The 25,215-nt window shown below is 39.0% G+C and overlaps 2 protein-coding genes across 3 annotated transcripts in view; both read right to left on the bottom strand.

Moving 5' to 3' along the window:
* Positions 1 to 12,352, bottom strand: part of sugp1 (SURP and G patch domain containing 1) — a 55,901-nt gene extending 43,549 nt beyond the window's left edge. Inside the window, exon 1 of the mRNA XM_060906330.1 lies at positions 11,952 to 12,352. The gene's annotated coding sequence lies outside the window, so the exon portion shown is untranslated. The remainder of the gene's footprint in view (positions 1 to 11,951) is intronic.
* LOC132871810 (uncharacterized) lies at positions 7,379 to 10,827 on the bottom strand. 2 transcript variants are annotated; one of them, XM_060906333.1, is made up of 2 exons: positions 9,798 to 10,827; positions 7,379 to 9,010 (listed from the first exon to the last, which is right to left on the bottom strand). In XM_060906333.1, exon 2 carries the CDS (start codon positions 8,962 to 8,964, stop codon positions 7,897 to 7,899), a length of 1,068 nt encoding a protein of 355 aa, XP_060762316.1. In that variant the 5' UTR covers positions 8,965 to 9,010; positions 9,798 to 10,827; the 3' UTR covers positions 7,379 to 7,896. The 2 variants fall into 2 exon arrangements, with proteins under 2 accessions (XP_060762316.1, XP_060762315.1); XM_060906332.1 differs by having other exon boundaries at positions 7,400 to 9,010; positions 9,187 to 10,817.
* Positions 12,353 to 25,215: the final 12,863 nt, after the last annotated feature.

Here is a 25,215-nt window from a genome sequence, read left to right as displayed (position 1 = left end):
TTAATAACATCTCGTTGCCATTGTCGTGTGGATGTAGCCTTAGTGTCCAGAATTATTACACAACTAAATGAAAAGCTAAAATTTTCCCAGGTCACTTGTTTAATTTTAATTTTTAGACCAAGTGTAACAAATAACTCAGAATTAACAAATAAATACTTTTGGCATTTCAAAATTATTCAGTGACTGATATAACCGGCCTTCTTTTCAATAACTGCCATGAGCCTTCCATTCATGGAGTCTGTTAGTTTTTTTTTTTATTATTTGTTGACGATCAACTTTTTGTGCGGCAGCAACCACGGCCTCCCGAAGGCTGTTCGGAGCGATGTATTGTCTTCCCTCACTGCAAATCTCACGTTTAAGAAGGGCCCACAAGTTCTCAATAGGGTTTAAGTCAGGTGAGGAAGGAGACCATGCCATTACTCCGTCATCTTTAAGGCCTTGGCTGGTGTGCCAAGCAGTGGAGTACTGGGATGTATGTGATAGTGCATTGTCCTGTCCAAAAATCATAGCCTTCTTGAATGATGCAGACTTCTTCCTGTACCACTGTTCGAAGAATGTTATCTTCTAGAAACTGGCAGTAGGTTTGGGAGTTGATTTTAAGTCCATCTTCAACCTGAAATGGTCCAACTAGAGCGGCGGCTACAATTATTGACTGTCCATAATTATCGACAGCTTTTCAGATTTACCAATAAAAAACAATTTTACAAAGGTGAGTTTCAGTTACAACAGTTATTATTGGTTAATCAATCAATTGGAAGACCCTCCCCCCTCGCCCTTTGATCTTGTCGTCTGATGATACAGCTCATTACCTGAGATGGAATTTTTTTTAGCACGATCAGCAATTTCAGGAAAACCCGGACGTCGTCATCACAGGTAAACACGGTGGAAAGATCATGGAAATGTTTTTACTGATCAAATTCACCGATATTTTGTGATCTTGTCGAAACCTACACTACCGTTCAAAAGTTTGGGGTCACTTTGAAATGTCCTTATTTTTGAAAGAAAAGCACTGTTCTTTTCAATGAAGATCACTTTAAACTAATCAGAAATCCACTCTATACATTGCTAATGTGGTAAATGACTATTCTAGCTGCAAATGTCTGGTTTTTGGTGCAATATCTCCATAGGTGTATGGAGCACTTGCATGTGACGTCACAGCCGATCCAGATTGTGACAGACGCCATCTTGTCGGTCAAACGCCATATTCCGCCTTCTACTTCTGCTGTTACTTCTACCTTTTCTTCTGGAAAACCCTACTATATACAATTCTACTACAACGGCTGCAGCTACAAGCTCTCCCTACCCGTGCACGTTTTTTATGTTTTTTGTGTGTATTTTTGCGTGTTGTTCGTCTGTACCGGACTTCAATATCCACTACAACCGTATGGACTTACTGGACATTGGTTTCCAGCAGAAAATGACGGTTTGTAGCGATTTCCATCGCATGCACAACATTCCGGACGAGAAAAAAAAAAAAACATTCCGGACAAGATAGCGAGACCAGCGGGGTCTCCGTGGATTGTTATCGGAAGCAAAGCGAAGGAGGCGGAGCCGGGAGCGGAAGAAAAAGCGAGGCTACAGGCAGAGCCGGCCTGTTGACTAAGCTCAGAAAACAGCTACTCAAACCTCCACTGCCAAGCCTCTACCTCTCCAACGCCAGATCCATGTAAACAAGACGGACGATTTGGAATTACCTTATTCTATTCTATAATCGGCTGGTCAGTGCTATACTCAATACTTAAGTGACTTACCCATCCAGTGAGGATTCTTGTTTACAAGATGCCACATCTGAGTCGCTGACAAATCCTGAATTTCTGTAGAGATAACTGTCCAGAGATTTATAAGCATGCAGTGCTTCACCACTGAACAGCAAGGGAAAGTTGATGAGGTAATTATACACGTCCGGGTATTCCGCTGGCAGTTCAAAATCCGGTCGTGAAAACTCCGTCCGGTAAGCCATAAGGGTCACAAATCTGTAGATCGTTTATTTTAGACATATATCTAGTTATCTGTTCATTAGAAAAATGAGCCGTGCATTCCGTCGGTTGAAATTGATCCATTCTGTACACGAGTGCAGCAGTATTCAGCTGTGTTTTTGACCGACAAGATGGCGGTTGTGTACTTTCCGGTCACGTGACTGCAAGATCTCCATAGAGGCCCATTTCCAGCAACTCTCACTCCAGTGTTCTAATGGTACAATGTGTTTGCTCATTGCCTCAGAAGGCTAATGGATGATTAGAAAACCCTTGTACAATCATGTTAGCACAGCTGAAAACAGTTGAGCTCTTTAGAGAAGCTATAAAACTGACCTTCCTTTGAGCAGATTGAGTTTCTGGAGCATCACATTTGTGGGGTCGATTAAATGCTCAAAATGGCCAGAAAAATGCCTTGACTATATTTTCTATTCATTTTACAACTTATGGTGGTAAATAAAAGTGTGACTTTTCATGGAAAACACAAAATTGTCTGGGTGACCCCAAACTTTTGAACGGTAGTGTACTTTGTTTCTTCCTCTTTCATTTGATGGCTGCCATTTTGTGTCTAAACGTGCGTTTGAGAAGTCACATAAGGTGTTGATAATAATGATCACTTTGACCGGTGTCCACCATTACCGACACGCTGTGGAATTAAGAGACATTTACAACTGTTATGGATCGATCTTTGTGTAACATTGTTGAAGTACTTAAATAAATAAATAAAGTACTGTGATTTTTTTTTCTGATTCATAACAGAATGGAACGTTTATAGAGTATTTGGAATCCTGTTGCAGTAAACAGAATTAAATTCCTAGCATATTAAAAAAAATTACATGCTTGAAATATTCAGATTTTTCTATTCAATTCAGAATTTATTTTTTTGCAGCTTGTTGTAAATCTCTACCACATATTACAATATCAGTCGACATTTTATATTTTTAGATGTAAATTTAAAATCGGGGAGGCACGGTGGTGTAGTGGTTAGCACTGTCGCCTCACAGCAAGAAGGTCCTGGGTTCGAGCCCCAGGGCCGGCGAGGGCCTTTCTGTGCGGAGTTTGCATGTTCTCCCCGTGTCCGCGTGGGTTTCCTCCGGGTGCTCCGGTTTCCCCCACAGTCCAAAGACATGCAGGTTAGGTTAACTGGTGACTCTAAATTGACCGTAGGTGTGAATGTGAGTGTGAATGGTTGTCTGTGTCTATGTGTCAGCCCTGTGATGACCTGGCGACTTGTCCAGGGTGTACCCCGCCTTTCACCCGTAGTCAGCTGGGATAGGCTCCAGCTTGCCTGCGACCCTGTAGAAGGATAAAGCGGCTACAGATAATGAGATGAGATGAATTTAAAATCTCAATTTAAAAAAAAGTCAACCTTCGACCTGGATTTTCATGTGGTTACAAGGTCAATTGACTGTTGACATTTATTGATAAACTACAAAACTAGAAATTAATACAAACAACGAATGATTCACAAAATGTGAGCTACGAAAATACTTAGAAAGTGGAACAAAAAGATTTTCTGATGCAGGTTAAAACATTATCAGTTCATTTCTTTACAAACATTAGAATTACTCAGTTAGTTTTGCCAGAGTCCCTGCTTGTACTCGGCGCAAAATGTATACTGTACCTACTTATTCAGGTGACATTGGGCATACCTAACAACCTGTGTTTTTTCTCTCCCCCCCCCAAATCTGTCCCTCTGAGTTACAGGTCAATCCTGGGATCAAGATGCTGACCTCTTCTGCTCCTCGGACCTGTCTGATCCATCCTGATGCCCTACGTCTGGTTGGAGTCTCATCACATCGCTCCTGTGGAGGACGGCCCCATATGGACAGTTGAAAGTTACACTTGGAAGACGCTCTGGACTCTTACAGTAATGCTTTTAAGGCAGAGGACTACAGTTGGCTTGCTAACTTTAGGACTGAGGTTGTCATGAACAGTTTTGCACTCAAGTTTCCATCAATGAAGAGTTATAACATCAACGTAACTGACTTCATGCTAAAACTGTTAATGTTATAGTCATGTTGTCCAAGTGAGGATGGGTTCCCTTTTGGGTCTGGTTCCTCTCGAGGTTTCTTCCTCGTGTCGTCTGAGGGAGTTTTTCCTCGCCACTGTTGCCACAGGCTTGCTCAATGGGGATAGATTAGGGATAAAATTGGCTCATGTCTTGGGTCATTCAGAGTCTGTAAAGCTGCTTTGGGACATTCAGTGCGTTTACATGCACATCCAAATCGAGCTACTGTCGGTAATCGAGCTAAGGGTCCCAGCAGGGGTGCCAGAGAAATCCAATCCTACATGCAACTGTGAAATCGAGCTATTGTGTAAGGTGCATTGTGCACCCGAGCCACAGGTGGCGCTACACGCCCCATTGTGTTGGTACACTTCCGGTTGTCGTCATGAAGAAGAGCTATAGTGTTGCCAGATACTGCTGACGTTTTCCAGCCCAAAACATGTTCAAATCTGCCAAAATGCACTTAAAACCGCCCAATCTGGCAACACTGGCAGTTCCGTGCTCAAGCTGTTAGGCTTGCTCTAACAGACTGTATGGCTACAAACTGTCCTGCGCAGACCACTGTTTTGTAAGACAACTTATTTTGCACAATTGTATATTTTTCTAAAGTCCATTTTTTGCTTACAAAAAATATTTTTTTTGCTTAAAATTTAACTTATGTCTTAATAAACGCACAAAAAGTTCAATTACACACACAAATACAATGACTTGTTTATGTACACAATTCACAGCTATGCAACAGCTGTACAGATGTATTTGGTGATACAGTAAGTGAGCTAAATTTTAACAGTGCAAACAATGCCACAAAAAGAAAAGATTCATGCCGTTGTCATGATTCGTTGTCATGCCGACCGAGGCTGTTGTGTTTCCTGCTTGTGGTCTCGTCACTCCCGGAAGGGGCAGTGCTGAAGTAAGTAGCTCGACTACGTAGCTCGATAGGATATACATGCACTAAGTAGCTCGGCTACAATTGCATAATCTAGGTCACGTAGCTCGATTACGAGAAATCAAGTTTGGTTCGATTTCAGCCGAGCTAAGGTGTTTCCATGGCATTTAGAACTTCGATTTCAGTCGAGCAACGGCAGAAATTCGATTTTCTCTATGTGCATGTAAACGCACTGATTGTCTATTGTTAAAAGCGCTATACAAACAAACTTGACTTGACTTACTTCCTCGTTTACATAAGCACTGACATCCATAAGGGTCCATCTCAGAAACTGGTCTCTCATTTGGAACATTATGGTCAAAAAATAAATGTTTTAATTTTACTTTTTTTTTTTTTGCATTTACCGAACACTCAATGTTTCTTTTGTCATGTTTAATAAGAATAAAGATAGCATCTTGCTTTATCTGGCCTCCACTGTGGAAAATTTTTTTGATTACAATTCAAATGCTTTTGCAAAATTGATTTTCATATAAAATAACGACATCATGAAGAATTAAAGCCCCTCCTTCACAGATGAGTGAAAATATTGAATAAATTTCCTCTTTGTGATTGCTTGAGTTAAAAATGCCAAGTTATGATGACGGAATTGATTATTCACTTAAATATGAAACATTTTGGGTATTTGATATGGCGAAATAGGACACAATGGAAAAATCAAGAACACACCGGAAAGATGAGAATAATGGCACTGGTAAAAGAACAGCGACTGTACCGGCTGAAGGTCGCGCGGGTCTCTGCTGCGGCACGCGAGCAACGGGACATCACTACCGCACCGGACGGAGCGCGAGGCGGGGCAAAATGACTGGCCGTAGATTCTATCAAAAGTTCAATCTAAATTGACCATGGTTGCAAAATATTGGCCAAAAATACGCAAACACTACAAAATAAAGTAAGATGAAAAAGAAACATTCTATTGCCTTATACTGCAAGACTAAAACAAAATAAAACTGTCAAAACTCACCTTTTCAGCGATAACGTCCGAACAGATCACCCGCGTAACAAAGAATGCAAATGGAAGCGCGATCAACTTCTAACTGTTGGAGAGGAAAATTCCATTCTACACATGCAAATTGTTAATGTGTGTCCTTCCCCGCACACAAATAACACGCTACGGTAAAAAATAGACCACGACTCATTTTATAGCTCAGAAATTCATACAAGACCAGCTACCATTGTAACATATTCTGTAAGAAACATTCTATACCTAACTTTCAGCTTTCGTTTTAAAAAACAAAATAGCAGATTTATAACTAAATTTTTATATGGCGTAGTGATTTTAAGTTACTACTTTTGGTGAGGTCGTGACCTTGACCCTGAGGCTTTCCGTTTAGAGCAAAACACACGATCGTATTGGTTTTGGGTATGGGGAAAATGGAGTTACGACGGTGATCAAACATTTTGCACGATGTTTTATTACGGTTATGATAATTCTGTGAGCGCACCAATCCTTAGGTGGATAAAGTTACAACTTAAAATACAATTAGTGATAACTGTAGACTTTTCAGTGGACTTCAACCTTTTTTAAGGGAATGCGATGTAGTCAACCGTTTATCATGTCCCAGATCAAGCCGCCATTTTTCCACAAATTTGCAGAATTTTTGCCAAATTCTGAATATTCACATCAAAGATTTAGTTTTATCTGTATTAGGCCATTATTAAAAAATGTTCTGTTTCCAGTCCACCGGCCGGGTGAGTGCCGTTTGTGCGGGCGAAAATTTTTTTTAACGCCGGTTTTTCGACATTTTTTTCGGGTTCATAAATCTAAAATCGAACTTGACATTTCCACATTCCCAGGGCTTTCCACTAAGGCTCATACTAGCCAGCCATGACAAATAAGTAGCCAGCTGGGGGGGGTAAACACAAAATAAACTCCTGTGCATGCAGTTCCCAGGGTTAAGTGTATTTTCCACAGACCATTTATTTATTCACTTTACTCAAATACAAAGTAAAATGGCAGTAAATCTTCTTTCTTTTCTTGCGTATTGCATCATGAGGCGTTCCTGGCTTGTAAATCTCTTATTTTCGGTGCATGACAGGGTGATTCTACAGAAACGGTGCCCTTTTGGATTGAAGAGGGTGAGAGGAATTTTTTAACCAAAATGTGTTTTTTTAAATTTCATGTGATTTTGTCATTTGTCTACTGTACAAAAAAACAATTTCCCACCTTAACATGATATTTTAAGTAATATTTATGAGCTTTTATTAGACACAAGTCGATATTTAATTCAACCCCGTCACGGTTATTTTTTATTGCCATTACTGATTATTATAATAGGGTAATGAGAAGGCACTAGCATGACTAAATAATTTGGCTGTCCCTTTATTTACTGTAACATTTTGATACCAAACAAAACATAAGGGGAAACTGATATTCTATCACAATTCTGAAAAAAATGACAAGTATTCATTATTTTACTCTGTAAATTGCTCAAAATATGCAATAACGTCATGTAATATGTACAAACTTTACATTGGTATGTTTATCACAATCTAATATACAAACCATATGTAACCTTAGAAGGTTTTCTGTTGAGAACATTTTTAAAAATTATAAATTGTGTCTCATAACAGGGTTGAATTGGTCATAACAGGGTTGACCTGTTGTAACAGGGTTGACTAAGCAAGGATTATATATCAAATTATATATGCTTTTTATCCATTATAAAAACATATAATCTGATCTAAAACCCCATGGTAGGGTCAATAGGGCATTCCTAGTGTTAGGCAGCTACTTAGAAAATTTACCAGTTAAAAAAAAGTCTTTGAGGGAATAGAAAATCGCTTGGTGAAATGTAGGAGTAGGAGGAAACCTCTCAGAAGACATGGGTCCTGAAAAGCATTTCTGTACAATACTGTGCAAGTTGCCTTTTAATGTACCAAAAAATGAAATCATTAGTAAAAACGCAACAACTTTTTTGGTATTGAACATATTTTATATTTAAAATTCGTGGATCAGCAATTACATCATATTACATCATATGGACCTCTGCACCATACCTGCAGGTAAAATTCTCTGAAAAATCTATGTGAATGAGGCACTCGTCCATGGGCATGTGCCTCTTCAATTCACGACAGTGGGCGTACTGTTGTTTAATGTTAAACAGATGCCTGCGGAACCTGTGAAGCAATGAATGAAACATTTCCACAAGATTTTCTTGGGATGTGTGCAGGTTCTCTTTAACAGTAATCTTCACAGTTTTTTCATCTTCATTTTTTTTGTTTTTTTCTTTCATAATCCATTGTGGACAAACAACATCTTCCTCTGGTTTGTAGGCATCTGATATGGGAATAATTTCCTTCTTGCACTGCTCACACTCACCATACATGCAGTGCTTATTTGATGGACTGCAACAAATTTGATTGGCAAGTTCTTCCAGCTCTGATGTCTCAATAAGCTGTAGTTGTTTGAGCTTTTGGGCAACAAATGAAAGGTTCTCATGGAGCTTGCACATGCAAGTTTCACGATCTGCAAGAGAGGGCTTAACCCAGAAAGGCCGGAGACGGCAAAACATTGAATAAGACAATCTCCCTGGGTTTTCTGACATGAATTTTCGGTGGAGATTCTTCATTGTGTCAACCATGAACCTCTTTTGCATCTTTGTTTTATTTTTTGTTGAGGTTTGGTTCTTGCCAGTGGTTATTCTACTGACATCATCACGTGTGAAGAACTCCTTCACTTTCTTCTTCATGTCATCAAATGCTGTGATCTTCTTGCGTTTGAATTTCAATATTTCACAGTTGGCTAGGCTTCGGTGTTTCTTTGAAAATCCCAATGCGCACTCTGACTTTTTCAGCATTCTGTATTTTCTCATGATCCCACTGACCACTACGCCTGATATTAACTGCCTCTGTTTTTCGGTCTTTGCTTGTTTGTAAGTCTCCTGTATTTGAAGTTTGAGTGCTTCATGATAATGTAAAGTTTTCTTGACAGGGGATCTTGGCAAGTCATTCTTTACACGTTGTAGCCTTTTTTTGTATTTCTCTTTCTGTTGTCTCTCTTGTTGTAGTAATTGCTCTAGTTCTATCTTCTTTTTCATCTTCTCTTTTGATTTCCTTGTTTTTTTCTTTCCCTGCACAGATTGTCTGAAACAGAAAATGAATTACTACTATTAGTTCTGACAACCATATAGAAGTGAATAAGTGTTGCAGAATGGTATTATGAGTTCATATTTAAGTAAATATGTCTTATTCAAAGGTTTAATAATTGATGTTTACATACACTGTGTTGTGACTCCACACATTACAAGTATTTGTCTAACCTTGTAGCCTGGTGTGACATGGGCACATGATTTTCTGTTTCAGGTACAGGAGGGCAAGCTGCTCCCTGTTCTTCTGTCTCCTCTTAGCCTGGCGCCACATCTTTCTCCTTGTCCTCTGACCTCTCTCACTCAGCTCCTTGATTCCTTTCTTTTTTCCTGCCTCAACATCTCTCCTCCATCTCTGCCTCTCATGCCTCAGATATTTTTCCCTTTTCTCTGGGTCAGTGTCTCTTCTGGCCCTGTACTCCCTCTGCCTTTCTGCAGCTGTTTTTGCCGTCATTAAATATAAACAACTAATATAAACAACTATTCAACCCTGTAACAGTCATTCAACCCCATAACAACAGAATGTGTGACGGGGTTGAATGTGATGGGGTTGAAGATTTTATGCTAATCTGTTGTTAACTGTTCATGCTAAATGCTAGGACTGTGGCACATGGCGTGATTCAGTTTAGATCTTCTTCTAATTCATAAATATATAATCATTTCTCGATAAAAAAACTTCTCTACTATGACTTTTTCACTCAACAGTGTTGAGTACTTATGCTTGACGGAACCTATATGTTTATAAAAGTCTTACAATATTTCAAGAAATGAGAGTTAACACTTACCACTGGTTGCACCATGCTGTTCTGGAGACTCTGCTAAATCTACTTCCTTAAATGATGTCACAGGGTCAAACCATTTATGTATACAAATAGGGGGCGGAGGCGGTTGCGTGACGGAGTTGAATTATACATAGGGACAAAGGAAAATGCCTAAATTTCTTCTAAAATATAATTACTTTTCCCCCAAAAAACACATTGTATGTGAAACTGGAGTAGCAGTGATGCATTTAACAAAAAATAAATTAAAAAAATTAAAGAATGTAAACATAAAATTGGCCACATTGTTACTGTAATTGGTGATGGGGACATGCAGAATTGCTGTGCTCCTCACATATTAAAACTAATAAAAATGAAAATAATAGTTATTATGTCCTTCTTTTCAGTTTAATATACTAAAAACACCCAATATTTTGAAATAGTGCAGTTTAAATGTAATTTTGTCAATGTTCTGAAGAAATATATCAGCATTTTATCTTGAGACACTGAGTCTTCTGAAAGGGCACCGAATTCATAGAATCATTCGACACATTCACGCAACTGAGCATGCGCCGAGTGCGCGCGCACACCGCATGTCGGGGCGCGGATGAGTTACTCTCCCTTGATCAACGGTTCAGTTTGACATTATTGTCAGTCCGTTAGATAAACATTTAATTTTATTAAAATCGAAAATTAATATTTAGAGCCTGTGGGCTACAAAAATAGTCATTAAAGTAGCCGGCTGGACTTAATTGTGTGGCCGGCGCTTGTGGAAAGCCCTGTCGAATCAGCTCTGCGCATGCGCCGTGCGGCACAAAAAAATGGCAGCCACCATGAAGGAAGGAGATCCGGAGTTTTCAAACATTTGCTTAAGTGTGAAATCGCAAAATGGTATTCTAGCGAACAACAAAATAGTAAAGATTCAGAAAAACAAATCATTCAGTGATCATTTTAATAGTGTAATTTCATCCGAACTAGGCCTAACGCTCGATTTAGAACTACAAAAAGTCCGTGTGTCAGACATTAAGTACCTTTGTAAAAGTTTTGCAAATGTTGCAGTCAGCATTTAAAATGCTAACTTAAAGTTTTTGTACAAGTTTCAGTTGATTAAACCGTCATATTTTATTAAATGTGTCTGCTTTTATAATAAAAAAAAGTACTGAAAGAAAAAGCAAACACAGCATTGCGATTTCTTATCCAGCCATATATAATAATAAAAAAAAAATCCCTCCCTCCCGACTGAAAATTTTTTTGCCCACCCGGTGGACAGGAAACGAATTTTTTTTTAAGGATGGCCTTATTTCTTTCATCATTTTCAAATTAAAACCAACATCGCCATTCAAAACCATATAGTTTATTGACTGAGTATATTTAGTGGGGGACCCCCATAGTACCCAGTTTCTGAGACAGACCCATATATTTATATAAAATATTTTTTGTACCGGGTGGCACGGTGGTGTAGTGGTTAGCGCTGTCGCCTCACAGCAAGAAGGTCCTGGGTTCGAGCCCCGTGGCCGGCGAGGGCCTTTCTGTGCGGAGTTTGCATGTTCTCCCCGTGTCCGCGTGGGTTTCCTCCGGGTGCTCCGGTTTCCCCCACAGTCCAAAGACATGCAGGTTAGGTTAACTGGTGGCTCTAAATTGACCGTAGGTGTGAATGGTTGTCTGTGTCTATGTGTCAGCCCTGTGATGACCTGGCGACTTCTCCAGGGTGTACCCCGCCTTTCGCCCGTAGTCAGCTGGGATAGGCTCCAGCTTGCCTGCGACCCTGTAGAACAGGATAAAGCGGCTACAGATAATGAGATGAGATGAGATCTGGGTGTCGATAATTGTGGACAAAGGTGTCACGTGATCTGATATGCCAAGTAATCAGGAATCAACTTTTTTTTTTCCAGTGAAAGTGTGAGTAACTATTCATGCACAATTTACATATTGGAAGTCTTTCCTACTTTTGCAACGGCCAAAAAATCGTTAAGGTGTCGATAATTGTAGCCACCCACACCAGTTCCCCTCCTCCACCTTGCTGGCGTGCGAGTCCATTAGTTATCCAACCAGAAGCCCATCAAGAGTCACTTTCATTTCATCCGTCCATAAAACCTTTGAAAAAGTCTGTCTTCAGAGATTTCTTGGCCCAATCTTGACGTTCCAACCTGTGAGTGTTGGTCGTGTTTCAGCCTTCCTTACCTTGGCCATGTCTCTGAGCACTGAACACCTTGTCCTTCTGGACACTCCAGGTAGGTTGCAGTTCTGGAATATGGTGGCACTGGAGGATAAAGGGTTCCTGGTAGCTTCATATTTAATCCTTCTCAAGTCTTTTCTTCTCCACACGTTTTTTTTTTTTTGCGACGTTTGATTGTTCTGTGGTCATATTTCAAGAGTGCTGCATTCCTCTGGTAGGCATTTTACAATTTTTTGTCTTCTCAGTGCCTGTTAAATCTCTTTTTTGGCCCATTTTGCCTGAGATACTACTTCTACTTCTTCTTTAGGGTTTTACGGCAGCTGGCATTCACACTGTATAGGGAAGTACTATATATTGAGCTCATTGGTAAAATGAAAAAACGCTTTCGCACACTAGTCCGTCGCGCTGGTTTTTACGTCACTACTGTCGCACAATTAAAACGTCTCAGATCAGTCAGCTGGTTGGTTTTCAAAATAAATACATGCATGTATTTTTGCGATAAATCCACATTATACTGAGCGTATTTCCTACATTAATAAATACAAACTATCTGCATCTTTCAGTTTAAAAAAAAAATCAAGGCTGAATACTTTCTTCTTTGCCGCTGCCTTTTATTAAAACAAATGAGACTTTTAAGTTGATTTCTTTCAGCGCGACCGCAATGCATGATGGGATATATTGCTTTGGTTAGCCATATAAGATTTTTTTTCTTTTATTTCCCAAAACATTCAAAATACAAACAAATAGAGCACCATATATATATATATATATATATATATATATATATATACAGATCCAAAAACATCAAAGAAGTAAAACACACATAGCAATAAAGTAAAAAATATGAACAAGAAAGTTAACTTAACTATCTTTACATATGTTAATTGAGTAAATCAAAGTCATCCAAAAAGGATATAAAATAACCAACATCCTTATTTTCAACTAACTTTAAAGATTTGGCAAAAAGCTTGAGGTCATTCTTCCAGTGTGTAACATAAGGTTTAGTTTAAAAAAAACGACATTTGTGAATAAAGTGTTTACCTAAAAGTAGTAAATTATTAATACCATATTCAATTTTGTTATTATTTAAAAACACTCCAAATTTAATTTCTTTAATGGATAAAGGGGCAAACTGAATCCCCCTAGACTGTAGCCAAGCCTGAAAATCAATCCAAAATCTTTGTATTAAATCACATAGAAAGAAAAGATGTTCCAAATCCTCCTCCTCTGTTTCACAAAACACACATTTACCAGTTTCAAATTTAAATTTCTTCTTAAGAAATTCTTTGGTTGGGTAAATTCTATTCAAAATTTTGAACTGTATTTCTTTCGCTTTGAAGGGAATTAGAAAGGAGAGATATTTAGTTCTAATCTTTTTAATTTCTACTGTTTCAAAATCTTTTAATATGTAATCTCTTTTGACAGAATTAGGAAAGCAATTATTTTGTAAGGAACGTCTTAAAAATTTGTTATCGCACTTTTTATTACAAAATTCGACACCTTCAATCCAAAGTTGTCTCAGTCTAGGAGAGATGTCAGAGTACACCATATCCTGTTCCACCATAGTTCGGATTGGTACAGGAATAGCCTTTACGATTTGGTTGTATTTTCTTTTTGTACATTGAATCTGAAATTTCTGACAGAAATGACCATGTTGTAAAATCTGTCCATCATTCATAAAGTGAGTAATAGCCCACACACCTTTGGAAAACCATTCCTCAATAAAAATAGATTTTCTATTAACCAATACATACCTATTATTCCACACTGGGCTATTATGAGGGGTAAAATTATGCTTAAATATTATTTTCCAGTAAAGGAGGACCTGTTGATGAAAGTCAGAAAGTGTCTGAGGAAGTTTATTTAACTCAAAATCACATTTTAATAGGAAGTCGATTCCACCGAGCTTATTGAAAATGAGGTTGGGTATGTAATACCAGATAGAGTGACTATTATTTAGAAAAGACTTTAGCCATTTAAGTTTTAGTACACCGTTCATGATGTCAAAATCTATTGCATTTCCCCCTCCCTCACCATAGGGTTTGATTAGATCATCTTCACCTATATAATGACATTTGTTCTTCCAAATGAAGTTAAAGTTTAATCTATTAAATGTTTTTATCATTCTTTTTGAAATAGGGAGGGAATACGCAGGATAAATTAATCTAGAGAGACTCTCCATTTTGGTCAGTAATATCCTGCCAGACAGTGACATCTCGCTTTAACCGCCATATAACAGATAAGTGTCCGAATGTTTGATTGTTCAGTGGTCAATAGCTTAGCTATTTCAAGAGTGTTGCATCCCTCTGATAGGCATTTTACAATTTTTGTCTTTTCAGTGCCTGTTAAATCTCTTTTTTGGCCCATTTTGCCTGAGATAAAGAAGCCGCTTACTACGTTTTCTTTGGGGTTTCACGGCAGCTGGCCGTCGCGCTGGTTTTTACGTCACTACTGTCGCACAATTAAAACGTCCCAGATCAGTCAGCTGGTTGGTTTTCAAAATAATAAATACATGCATGTATTTTTGCGATAAATCCATATTATACTGAGCGTATTTCCTACATTAATAAATACAAACTACCTTTATCTTTCAGTTTAAAAAAAAAATCAAGGCTGAATACTTTCTTCTTTGCCGCTGCCTTTTATTAAATCAAATTTGAGACTTTTAATTTGATTTTTTTTCCAGCGCGACCGCAATGCATGATGGGATATATTGCTTTGGTTAGTCACCATCGGTTTTTTTTTTATTGATTTATTTCGCAATGGAAACATATACATAACATGTGTAAATATAAATATTGCGGAGGATAACACAAAAAGTAAAAATACTTATTTCCATTGTGGTCCTCGAATAAACAAAATAGCACCAAATAACATAAAATACAATAATAATACTAATAAATCACAATAAACTGAATAAATAAAGTAAGAGTAATATATCCAAAAAGAAAAAAATAATACCAAAAATTTCAATATATTACACAATTTTAACATCAATAATATATAAAAGCAGACTGACTGTTGACTAGAAGTTGTGACATAAAATTATCTTCAACCATTTTCTTAAAAATACATTTATTTTGAGCAGATCGGGCAGACAGAGGTAGATCATTCCACAATGAAGCACCAGTGAAATAAAAACTATTTTTACTAAAAGGCCCAACATGGGTAATATTAAAAGTATGAATACTATTTCTGGTGCGTGAATTTGTACTATGTTTGAAATTTTCTTTCAAATACACAGGAGCATTATTATGAAAAATATTATACACATGTCCTAACTTTAACTGATTTACACGCATATCCACCGGTAACAATCCTACATTTCTAAACTCTTCCACCCCAATATGAGACCTAGGAGGGAGATTCAACATGAACCTGATGACCTTATTTTGAACCATTTGTAATCTGGACTTGGATTTCTTTGTCAGTCCACTGTACCAAGAGGTACAGGCGTAGTCGAAATGGCACAGAATCAAAGCTGATACTAAAAGTTTTTTAATGTCTTTGTCAAAATTTCGGGCATTTCTATACAGAAACTTTACTTTATTGGAGCATTTAGAAACAATTTTATCTACAATACTATCGCCAGAAAGAGATTGGTCTAAAGTTATGCCTAAATATGTTACACTACGCCTTGATTCAATTTCATTTCCACCACACCTGACCTGTACTGAGTCATGCACACTTAACCGACGCTTAGATGCAAACAGAATTGATTCAGTTTTGCCCAGGTGTAGCGAGAGTTTGTTATCAATTAACCACTCTTGCACTGATGAAAGCTCGGTACTGAGGCTCGTCTCTATTCCCGATACAACCTTTCCCGATACGAGAAGTGCCTAGTCATCTGCGTAAAGCAGAAGTTTGCACTTGACTGCGGCAGGCATATCGTTAACATATATCAGAAACAGCAACGGTCCCAGTATCGAACCCTGCGGCACACCACATATTCTATTCCTGAGACATAATACCATTTACATCTACAACTTGTTTTCTACCAGATAAATATCTCATCTCATTATCTCTAGCCGCTTTATCCTGTTCTACAGGGTCGCAGGCAAGCTGGAGCCTATCCTAGCTGACTACGGGCGAAAGGCGGGGTACACCCTGGACAAGTCGCCAGGTCATCACAGGGCTGACACATAGACACAGACAACCATTCACACTCACATTCACACCTACGGTCAATTTAGAGTCACCAGTTAACCTAACCTGCATGTCTTTGGACTGTGGGGGAAACCGGAGCACCCGGAGGAAACCCACGCGGACACGGGGAGAACATGCAAACTCCGCACAGAAAGACCCTCGCCGGCCACGGGGCTCGAACCCGGACCTTCTTTCTGTGAGGCGACAGTGCTAACCACTACACCACCGTGCCGCCTCCCTGATAAATATGATTTGAACCAAATAACAGATTCTTCACTCATACCAAGGGCTTTGAGCTTATTCAACAGTATTTCATGATTTACCGTGTCGAAGGCCTTTTGTAGGTCTAACAACACCATACCTGTATAAAAACCCTTGTCACACTGCTGTCTGATATAATCATGAAGGTATAGAAGACATGTATCAGTGGAAAAAGTAGAGTGAAAACCTGATTGTAGTTCATACAATAAATTATTTTGTACAAGATACTCATTTAACTGGTTAAAAACAATGCGTTGTATACTACTGTTGGTTTCCTCCAATGAATTTATTAAAAAAGTTCAATTAGAAGTAGAAAATTGTTATATTATATTTGTACCACAAACATAGAAACTACAGAACACCTGTTTTATGCTTGTGATGCAGTTCAGAAATCCCTTCACAGTTGGATATCTTCCAAATCCACGAGCATAGATTTCTTTTCCTTCCAGAATATTCAGATGGGTGTGATTCTGAAAAATAAGAACATTGAGTTTCTAGTGAATAATCTCATTATAGTTACAACATATTATATACACAAATGTCAATCTAGAAAGTGCTCTTCATAAGTAAGTCTGTACTTTAACAGGAATTATCTTTATTTCACAAATGTCTCAAGAAAATGAACAATGCCCAGGCTAAGAACTTATGCTCACTTATATTGTCATATCAGTTGCGCTAACCCCTTGTTCTATTTCTTTTGTCTTACATACCTTTTGTTCCACTCATTAGAGGAGGTGGGATTTTGGTTTTTGGATGGAATTGATGGATGTATTGTGGTAAGTTTGTCATTGCATTGTATTCTTTTGTTTCAATAAAAAACAAACAAACAAAAATACTTTTCTTGATGCATTGTGGGATACTTTGAGTGCACTATATAGGGTATAAATAATCCTCAGACCCCATCCACCCCCAGCACGGACTGTTCACATGTCTACCCTCAGGCCGGAGGTACAGAAGTGTGAAATGTAAGACTGTCAGACTAAAGAACTCTTTCTTTCCCTCCGCCATCAGACTCCTGAACAGCTGACAGGGGTCTATAACCATGGACTACCTCCCTGTAAACTGTCCTTGACTGTTTACATCTGTTTGCACATAACTGCCCTTTTTTGCTACTACATCTGATCATTGCCTTCTCATCTCATCTCATTATCTCTAGCCGCTTTATCCTGTTCTACAGGGTCGCAGGCAAGCTGGAGCCTATCCCAGCTGACTACGGGCGAAAGGCGGGGTACACCCTGGACAAGTCGCCAGGTCATCACAGGCATAGACATATAAACATAGACGCCGCATTGAGCTGGTGGCCCCGTTGCTGGGATACGTCAGAGTGTCCGCCATATTTGATGTGGCAAATCTTCCCCGTAAACCAATGCAAGTAAATGGACTGAACTTCATAAAACCCCTTTCTACAATAATATTTAACTCGATGCCTTTTATTCACCCATTAAGACATGCACGTATATATTTGGGAAACGAACAGGCATCAAAACAACATATATAACTTTTAATGTGATGGTTATAAATAGTATGCGAAATACCCGTCAATATTCTGAATGACCACCAAACTGAGTTCGGCCAGGTTCTAACGTCATACCAAAACAAAATACATCACTGATTCCTTCACATTCAGAAAGGTTAAAAACATTCATCATACGTTCAAAAACGTTCATCATAGTGTGGCACTGTATTATCTAATTCTCACTGCTTATAACTATACACCTCCCCGGTGGAGATGAGCTGGGAAACTGAAGACTGAAGGAACAGCTCCCTCTCTGATCCTGACTGTCTGACCTGTTCTGTCCAAATCCTCCGTTCATGGATGACGGAGTAGCAGAAAACCCTTCCCGTCGCACAGCTGTCTCCCACTGCTTTTTCATGTCTTTATTTTTGGGAAACCTACATAGTATGTGAAAAGTTAGCTAAGCAACTAACAACAATCAGCGTAGTTACGAAGGAAATACTTCGTTGTTTGGAGACAGGTTTCACCGAGCGGCTATTATGCGTGAGACTTCATATTAGCCACAAAGTCAGAAAAATCTGTTTGTAAAATTACGTTATAATGACCAAATACAGTGAAAATTATTTTTCCAGTCATTAATCCCATGTGATCTCATTTGGACGGTAAACCTGTTGGTACAGTTAAACGCAGCACATGAATGAGGCATCTTTATTCTCGGCTACTGTCTAGACGCTATACCAGAGACAGTTGAAGAATCTCCACTTTGCCCCATCCAATATGGCAGCGAGGATGACGTATGATTCTACGCAGAAGGCGTCTATGTTTATATGTCTATGATCACAGGGCTGACACATAGACACAGACAACCATTCACACTCACGGTCAATTTAGAGTCACCAGTTAACCTAACCTGCATGTCTTTGGACTGTGGGGGAAACCGGAGCACCTGGAGGAAACCCACACGGACAACATGCAAATTCCACACAGAAAGGCCCTCGCCGGCCACGGGGCTCGAACCCGGACCTTCTTGCTGTGAGGCAACAGCGCTAACCACTACACCACTGTGCCGCCAATCATTGCCTTATTTTTGTATTACACTACCTATTTTGCACTACATTTACCTTTATTTTGTACTATACTGGGTGTTTTTTTTTTTCTTTTATATTGCACTATATTGCATTTACTTTGTATTATTTCTTTCGCCTGTTTATTTATTTGTAATTGGCATTCATGGTGGACAGCAAGCTAAGAATTTCATTGTGCAAGAGGACATGTCATTACTGTGCATATGGCAATAAACACATTGAACTTTGAACTAAGGTTTCAGACAGCACTACAAAATGGTGTCCCCACTATATAGTGCCCAGGGAGGGAGTGTTGGCTCTTCTTCTTCTCTGGGGTTTTACGGCAGCTGGCGTCCACTGTGTTGCATTACTGCTATCTACAGGTTTTCCTATTTTCTTGTCATTTCATTTTAAAGCCGTTTTTCCAGTCCAGTCGTTCTTAAAAATGTCAGTAGCCATTTCCTCCCCTTGGCAGTGTCTCCACACTCATCATACCTTTATACTTCAAGATGTACATTAACCTCTCATTTATCATACGTGCCAGTAGTTTACAAATGTGTGAAGTCTGAGCTATTGGTCTGTAGTTTCCAGGCTTGCTAGCATCTTTCTCAGGTTTCTTTATCAGAATAATTATAGCCTCTTTCCAGCTCCTTGGTATTCTTCCCTCTTCCCACACTTGGGAAGTTCTACAGCATCAGGAGCTTCTCCGGACTTTCTACACTTAGACATTTTAACATGCTGTATCACATTCTGTCTTTACCTGGTGCAGACTTTAATTCTCCCATGCGAAAAGGGACATTTTGCCCACCATCATTACTTTTCTTATATAAAGCCTGTATGTTTTCTGATTTTCTTCTCTCTCTGCCTCTCCTTCCTTCTTCAGATAGAGCTATGAACCTTGACAAAAGGGTTAGCCAACATCTCCACGTTTTCCTCATTTGTTACTGCAGGCTCGTTTCTATCTGCCAGAACCAGATAGTTCCATTTCCCTCTTGTATCCTCCCATCTTTCTTATCATCCCCCATACTTCTCCTATCCGAGTTTTATTTCCAAGCGTATCGCAGTATTTCCTCCAGTGCATCCTTTTTGCCTGTCTGATCATCTTCCTTACCATCACCTGGGCCTGTTTTGTACTGAATCATATGTTGATAATTGAGTTCTTTTAAGTTGCTTAAATGCCTTCTGTACAGTAACTGCACCAACATGCACCTCAAAACCACAAATAAACTCCCGCAAATCCATTTTCTCAAGTCCGATCCAAGGTTTGAACCCAGAACCTGCACCCTGTGAGGTAACAGGGATATCCACTGCTCCACCCCATCCAACAGCCCCGTAATGACAAATTAATCTAAAAACTGAGTCAGATTTTTTTTGGTTCAGCTCGAGTTAGAACAGACTCTTCTGGCTGTCACATTAAAGGTGCACATTAAATAGTCAATATTTTTCATTTCATACTAATAAAAAAGTGAAAACTACACTACCGTTCAAAAGTTTGGGGTCACCCAGACAATTTTGTGTTTTCCATGAAAAGTCACACTTTTATTTACCACCATAAGTTGTAAAATGAATAGAAAATATAGTCGAGACATTTTTCTGGCCATTTTGAGCATTTAATCGACCCCACAAATGTGATGCTCCAGAAACTCAATCTGCTCAAAGGAAGGTCAGTTTTATAGCTTCTCTAAAGAGCTCAACTGTTTTCAGCTGTGCTAACATGATTGTACAAGGGTTTTCTAATCATCCATTAGCCTTCTGAGGCAATGAGCAAACACATTGTACCATTAGAACACTGGAGTGAGAGTTGCTGGAAATGGGCCTCTATACACCTATGGAGATATTGCACCAAAAACCAGACATTTGCAGCTAGAATAGTCATTTAGCACATTAGCAATGTATAGAGTGGATTTCTGATTAGTTTAAAGTGATCTTCATTGAAAAGAACAGTGCTTTTCTTTCAAAAATAAGGGCATTTCAAAGTGACCCCAAACTTTTGAACGGTAGTGTGTATAGAAATGATTAAAAACCCCCATTTTGAATAATTTTCTCAAAACAGTTGTATTGCATAACTGAAAAAATAAATAAATTAACAGCTTGGAAACTTGTGTTCCAGTCTGTTCGTATTTGGATTGGCCTCTTGGTGGTTATTTTAGGGACACACCCCAGACACCCCTTCACATCTGTATAAATCATTATGAGAAGAAGTTGTTTCAAGTTGCATTTGAAAGTGATGTCATGACAGCCCTTACTATAACATAACTATATAATTAATAAAGATGTTCATATTTTATTTTCAGTTTTACACCACGGCCACTAGGGGTCAGTGTTGTTTGATAAATAAGGAGCTTGGCTTTTGAACAGTAACCTTTTGTTTACATAAGCTTTTATATCTAGTTAATAACTATGTAATTTTGTAGGATCTTTGTGAAAAAAAGACAAAAACAACTCATTGAATTAGGGAGACAGAAATGCATTTGAATATCAGGCTTCCATCAGCATGGTGGTGTAGTGGTTAACACTCGCCTCGCAGCAAGAAGGTTCTGGGTTCGAGCCCAGTGGCCGACGGGGGCTTTTCTGTGTGGAGTTTGCATGTTCTCCCTGTGTTTGTGTGGGTTTCCTCCACAATCCAAAGACATGCAGGTTAGGCTAACTGGTGGCTCTAAATTGACCGTAGGTGTGAGTGTGAATGGTTGTTTGTCTCTATGTATCAGCCTTGCAATGACCTGCTGGCTTGTCCAGGGTGTACCCTGCCTCTCACCTATAGTCAGCTGGGATAGGCTCCAGCTTGCCTGCGACCCTACACAGGATAAGCGGTTATGGATAATGGATGGATATCAGGTTTCTGAGGAGCTGTGAGTGACCCTGACAATTCTGTAATATTACTTTATTGTAAGTTCTGTGTCAGGGGTGTTTGGGTGGAAAATTTGTATGTACACGTCAAATGCCAGGTTCAAATATTCTAAACATCATCAGATCCCAACTGTAGGCATGAAAGAAGTTTGACACCCACCAGGACAGGTAAGAACCAGTAACCACTCAGGGCAGAGAGCAAAAGAGAGTGCGCAACTGTAATATCAGATTTCCCTGCATGCTGAGCTCCATACTTAAGAGAAATGCTTCGACCTGATTTTTAATGGCGTTGACCATACGACATCTGTATGCACACTGTCAGAAATAGGGGTACGGTAGGAGTCCATTTCTGTCCCTCAAGGTACGATCTACACTAATGTACCCCCTAGTGCTCATTATGGGACCTCAAGGTAACTATTTGTACCTTTGTAAGGCCTAAAAGGTACATATATATATTCCCAATCAGGATATAAAGGGTGCAAATAAATACCTTTTGAGGGTACTGCTCCAGTGACAAGCCATGGTACCCCCAATGGCACAATAATGTACTTTATTTTCTGAGAGTGTATGATGAACAACGTAAGTGTACCGCCACAGGGAACAGAATCATAAGTGCAAGGCACCATATCTCATAAACATTTGACCACCAGACAACGAAATTTGTATCTTTATCGACAGATGGGTTTATATCCAGCATTTATTTTTAATTTGCTTTTTAAAAAATAACATGGGATTATTTACTAACACTTTACAGAAAATTTTCACGACCGTTTCATATAGAACTATTTAAAACAGTTTTATTAGTCCACTAGCTTGTTGGACAGTTGACAGTTTCTGTCATGTAAGGGTGATCGATGGATGTGAGTGCAGGAAGAGTTTTATTGAAAACACTGTCACAAGACAATGCAGCAGTTTATTGAGGTGAAATGCACGACACTACACAATTTGATGGATCATATGCTACAATATTCTTATTCTATTCAGGTTGATTTTGTGCCCTTGCAAATATTTTGCTCACTCATCAGGAGCTAGGTGGGTTCAGGTTTGGATTACTGTTCCTACTTATTCAGGTGACATTGGGCATACCTAACAACCTGTCCTTCTGAGTTACACGTCGGTCCTGGGATCGAGATGTTGACCTCTTCTGCTCCTCAGACCTGCCTGATCCATCCTGGTGCCCTGTGTCTGGTTGGAGTCTCATCGCATCGCTCCTGTGGAGGGCGGCCCGATGTGGACAGTTGGGGGTCGTGCCTGGAGGACGCTCTGGACTCTTGCTTTTGTGGCTGGGGACTGCAGTTGACTTGCTGACTTTGGGACTGCGGTTGTCATGAACAGTTTTGCGCTCGGGTTTCCGTCGGTGGGTTTATAGCATCAACGAAGCTGACTTTGTTAGGACTGTTAATGTTAGTCATGTTGTCTGTTGTTGCCCAAATGAGGATGGGTTCCCTTTTGAGTCTGGTTCCTCTCGAGGTTTCTTCCTCATGTCGTCTGAGGGAGTTTTTCCTTGCCACCGTCGCCACAGGCTTGCTCATTGGGGATAGATTAGGGATAAAATTAGCTCATGTTTTAAGTCATTCAAATTCTGTAAAGCTGCTTTGCGACAATGTTTATTGTTAAAAGCGCTATACAAATAAACTTGATTTGACTTGATTATCTGATCTCATGGATACTGTCATAATTTCATTAGTATACACATAGAACCATTTCCCAAACATCAAAGAATGTTTTAAACACTAATACATATTTATATATCCGCTAATAGAAGCACAAAAGATATGCAATTATATTATATGGACACGAGTGTTTTACAGGGAAATAGGCCGTGTGTGTGTATGAAGTTCAAAGACGTGTTTAGGTTAGTGTGTGTATGACTGTATGAGGACCCCATTGAAAAGATGTTCATGGTGGCAATTTATGAGATTGCGAACTGCGCACATAATAGGGTGATCCTAAATAAATATATTCCATTACACAAACACACACATATCTCCACATTCACTGGATATGAGCAATTGCGTGATCTGATTGGCTACTCTACTACTAGGATATCAGCTCATATACCGTGAGTAGAGAAAAACAAAATGGTGGAACGTGTTGCTGAACCAACTGAGGATGAAATAAAAATTCTACTCGAAAACACAACCCCCCCCCAAAAAAAAACAACAAAATATGGAATAAAAGTATTTGATGGTAAGAACGTATCTTTTTTTTTTCCCCAAGAATTATTACAGCATTTTTCACAAATTGCTCCTGTCATTTCACTGGTTTGTTTACATTCTAAGCAGAAATTATTTTGTCGGACATTTTGTATAAAGTTTTTATTTCCCGAATTTGCAAAAAATAAAATAAAAAAATACTGTTTCTCAAAATCCAGTGAATACGGATAGAATAAAAGTTATTCCTTGGGGGCGTCGTGGCTCAGGCGGATAAGGCGCCATACCATGGATCTGGGTTTGATTCCGACCTGAGGTCATTTCCTGATCCCTCCCCATCTCTCTCCTGCTCATTTCCTGTCTCTACACTGTCCTATCCAATAAAGGTGCAAAAGCCCCAAAAAATATCTTTAAAAAAAAAGTTATTCCACTCAGTCTCCTCGTATATGGTTTCTATCTATCTATCTATCTATCTATCTATCTATCTATCTATCTATCTATCCCAAAGAACCCTTGAAGAAACCTTATTACTAAGAGTATAAAAACACTTAATGGTACAGTGATCTTTGTATGGCTTTATACAGCATGTATGATAATGTTCCACTAATAGAAGCACAAAGATATACAATTATATTATATAGACACGAGTGTTTTACTGGGAAATACGCTACTTGTATTTTTTCATACGAGCTCCATCCAGGACATGGCAAACCAAAACGGTGACATAAATCTCTATATGTCACTCATGAGGGTATCGATGAATTGTTCTGATAAATTTGGGTACTTTTTGTTTGTGAATGTGTCGATATAATAAAAAGAAAATCACACGTTGGCTTGAAGATATGAAGTTTATCTTCTCGTGTTGAAAAACTCACCTTTTTCATACGAAATACTTTGCAGATCTGAGTGAGATATTTCACTCTGATGATGTCACCTCCCAGTGTTTTCCCATTGACTAGACGTGCATTGTCAAAATGGTGAACCGGTTCAAAATTTAAATTCTTTTGATAAACGTTGTATTTTTTGTGTGGATATGTCCATATAATATAAAGAACATTACACGGTAGTGTGAAGTTATGAAGTTTATATTCTCAAGTTGAAAAATATATTACTTGTTTGGTTCTCTCACTCGTGATATCTACATTGACCACTCGAAGATCTCATCTCATCTCATTATCTCTAGCCACTTTATCCTGTTCTACAGGGTTGCAGGCAAGCTGGAGCCTATCCCAGCTGACTACGGGCAAAAGGCGGGGTACACCCTGGACGAGTCGCCAGGTCATCACAGGGCTGACACATAGACACAGACAACCATTCACACTCACATTCACACCTACCGTCA

This window comes from Neoarius graeffei, chromosome 23 (assembly GCF_027579695.1).
Source record: "Neoarius graeffei isolate fNeoGra1 chromosome 23, fNeoGra1.pri, whole genome shotgun sequence".
Classification (NCBI taxonomy): Eukaryota; Metazoa; Chordata; class Actinopteri; order Siluriformes; family Ariidae; genus Neoarius; species Neoarius graeffei.
Note: the sequence above shows the minus strand (reverse complement) of the source record. Positions and strands in the feature narration are given on the sequence as shown.

Coding starts and splice junctions, on each gene's coding strand:
- LOC132871810 (XM_060906332.1), bottom strand. CDS start 9,206: ATGTCACACCAGGCTACAAG. Junction 9,011..9,186: donor ATGTCACACCAGGCTACAAG/GTTAGACAAATA, acceptor TTTCTGTTTCAG/ACAATCTGTGCAGGGAAAGA.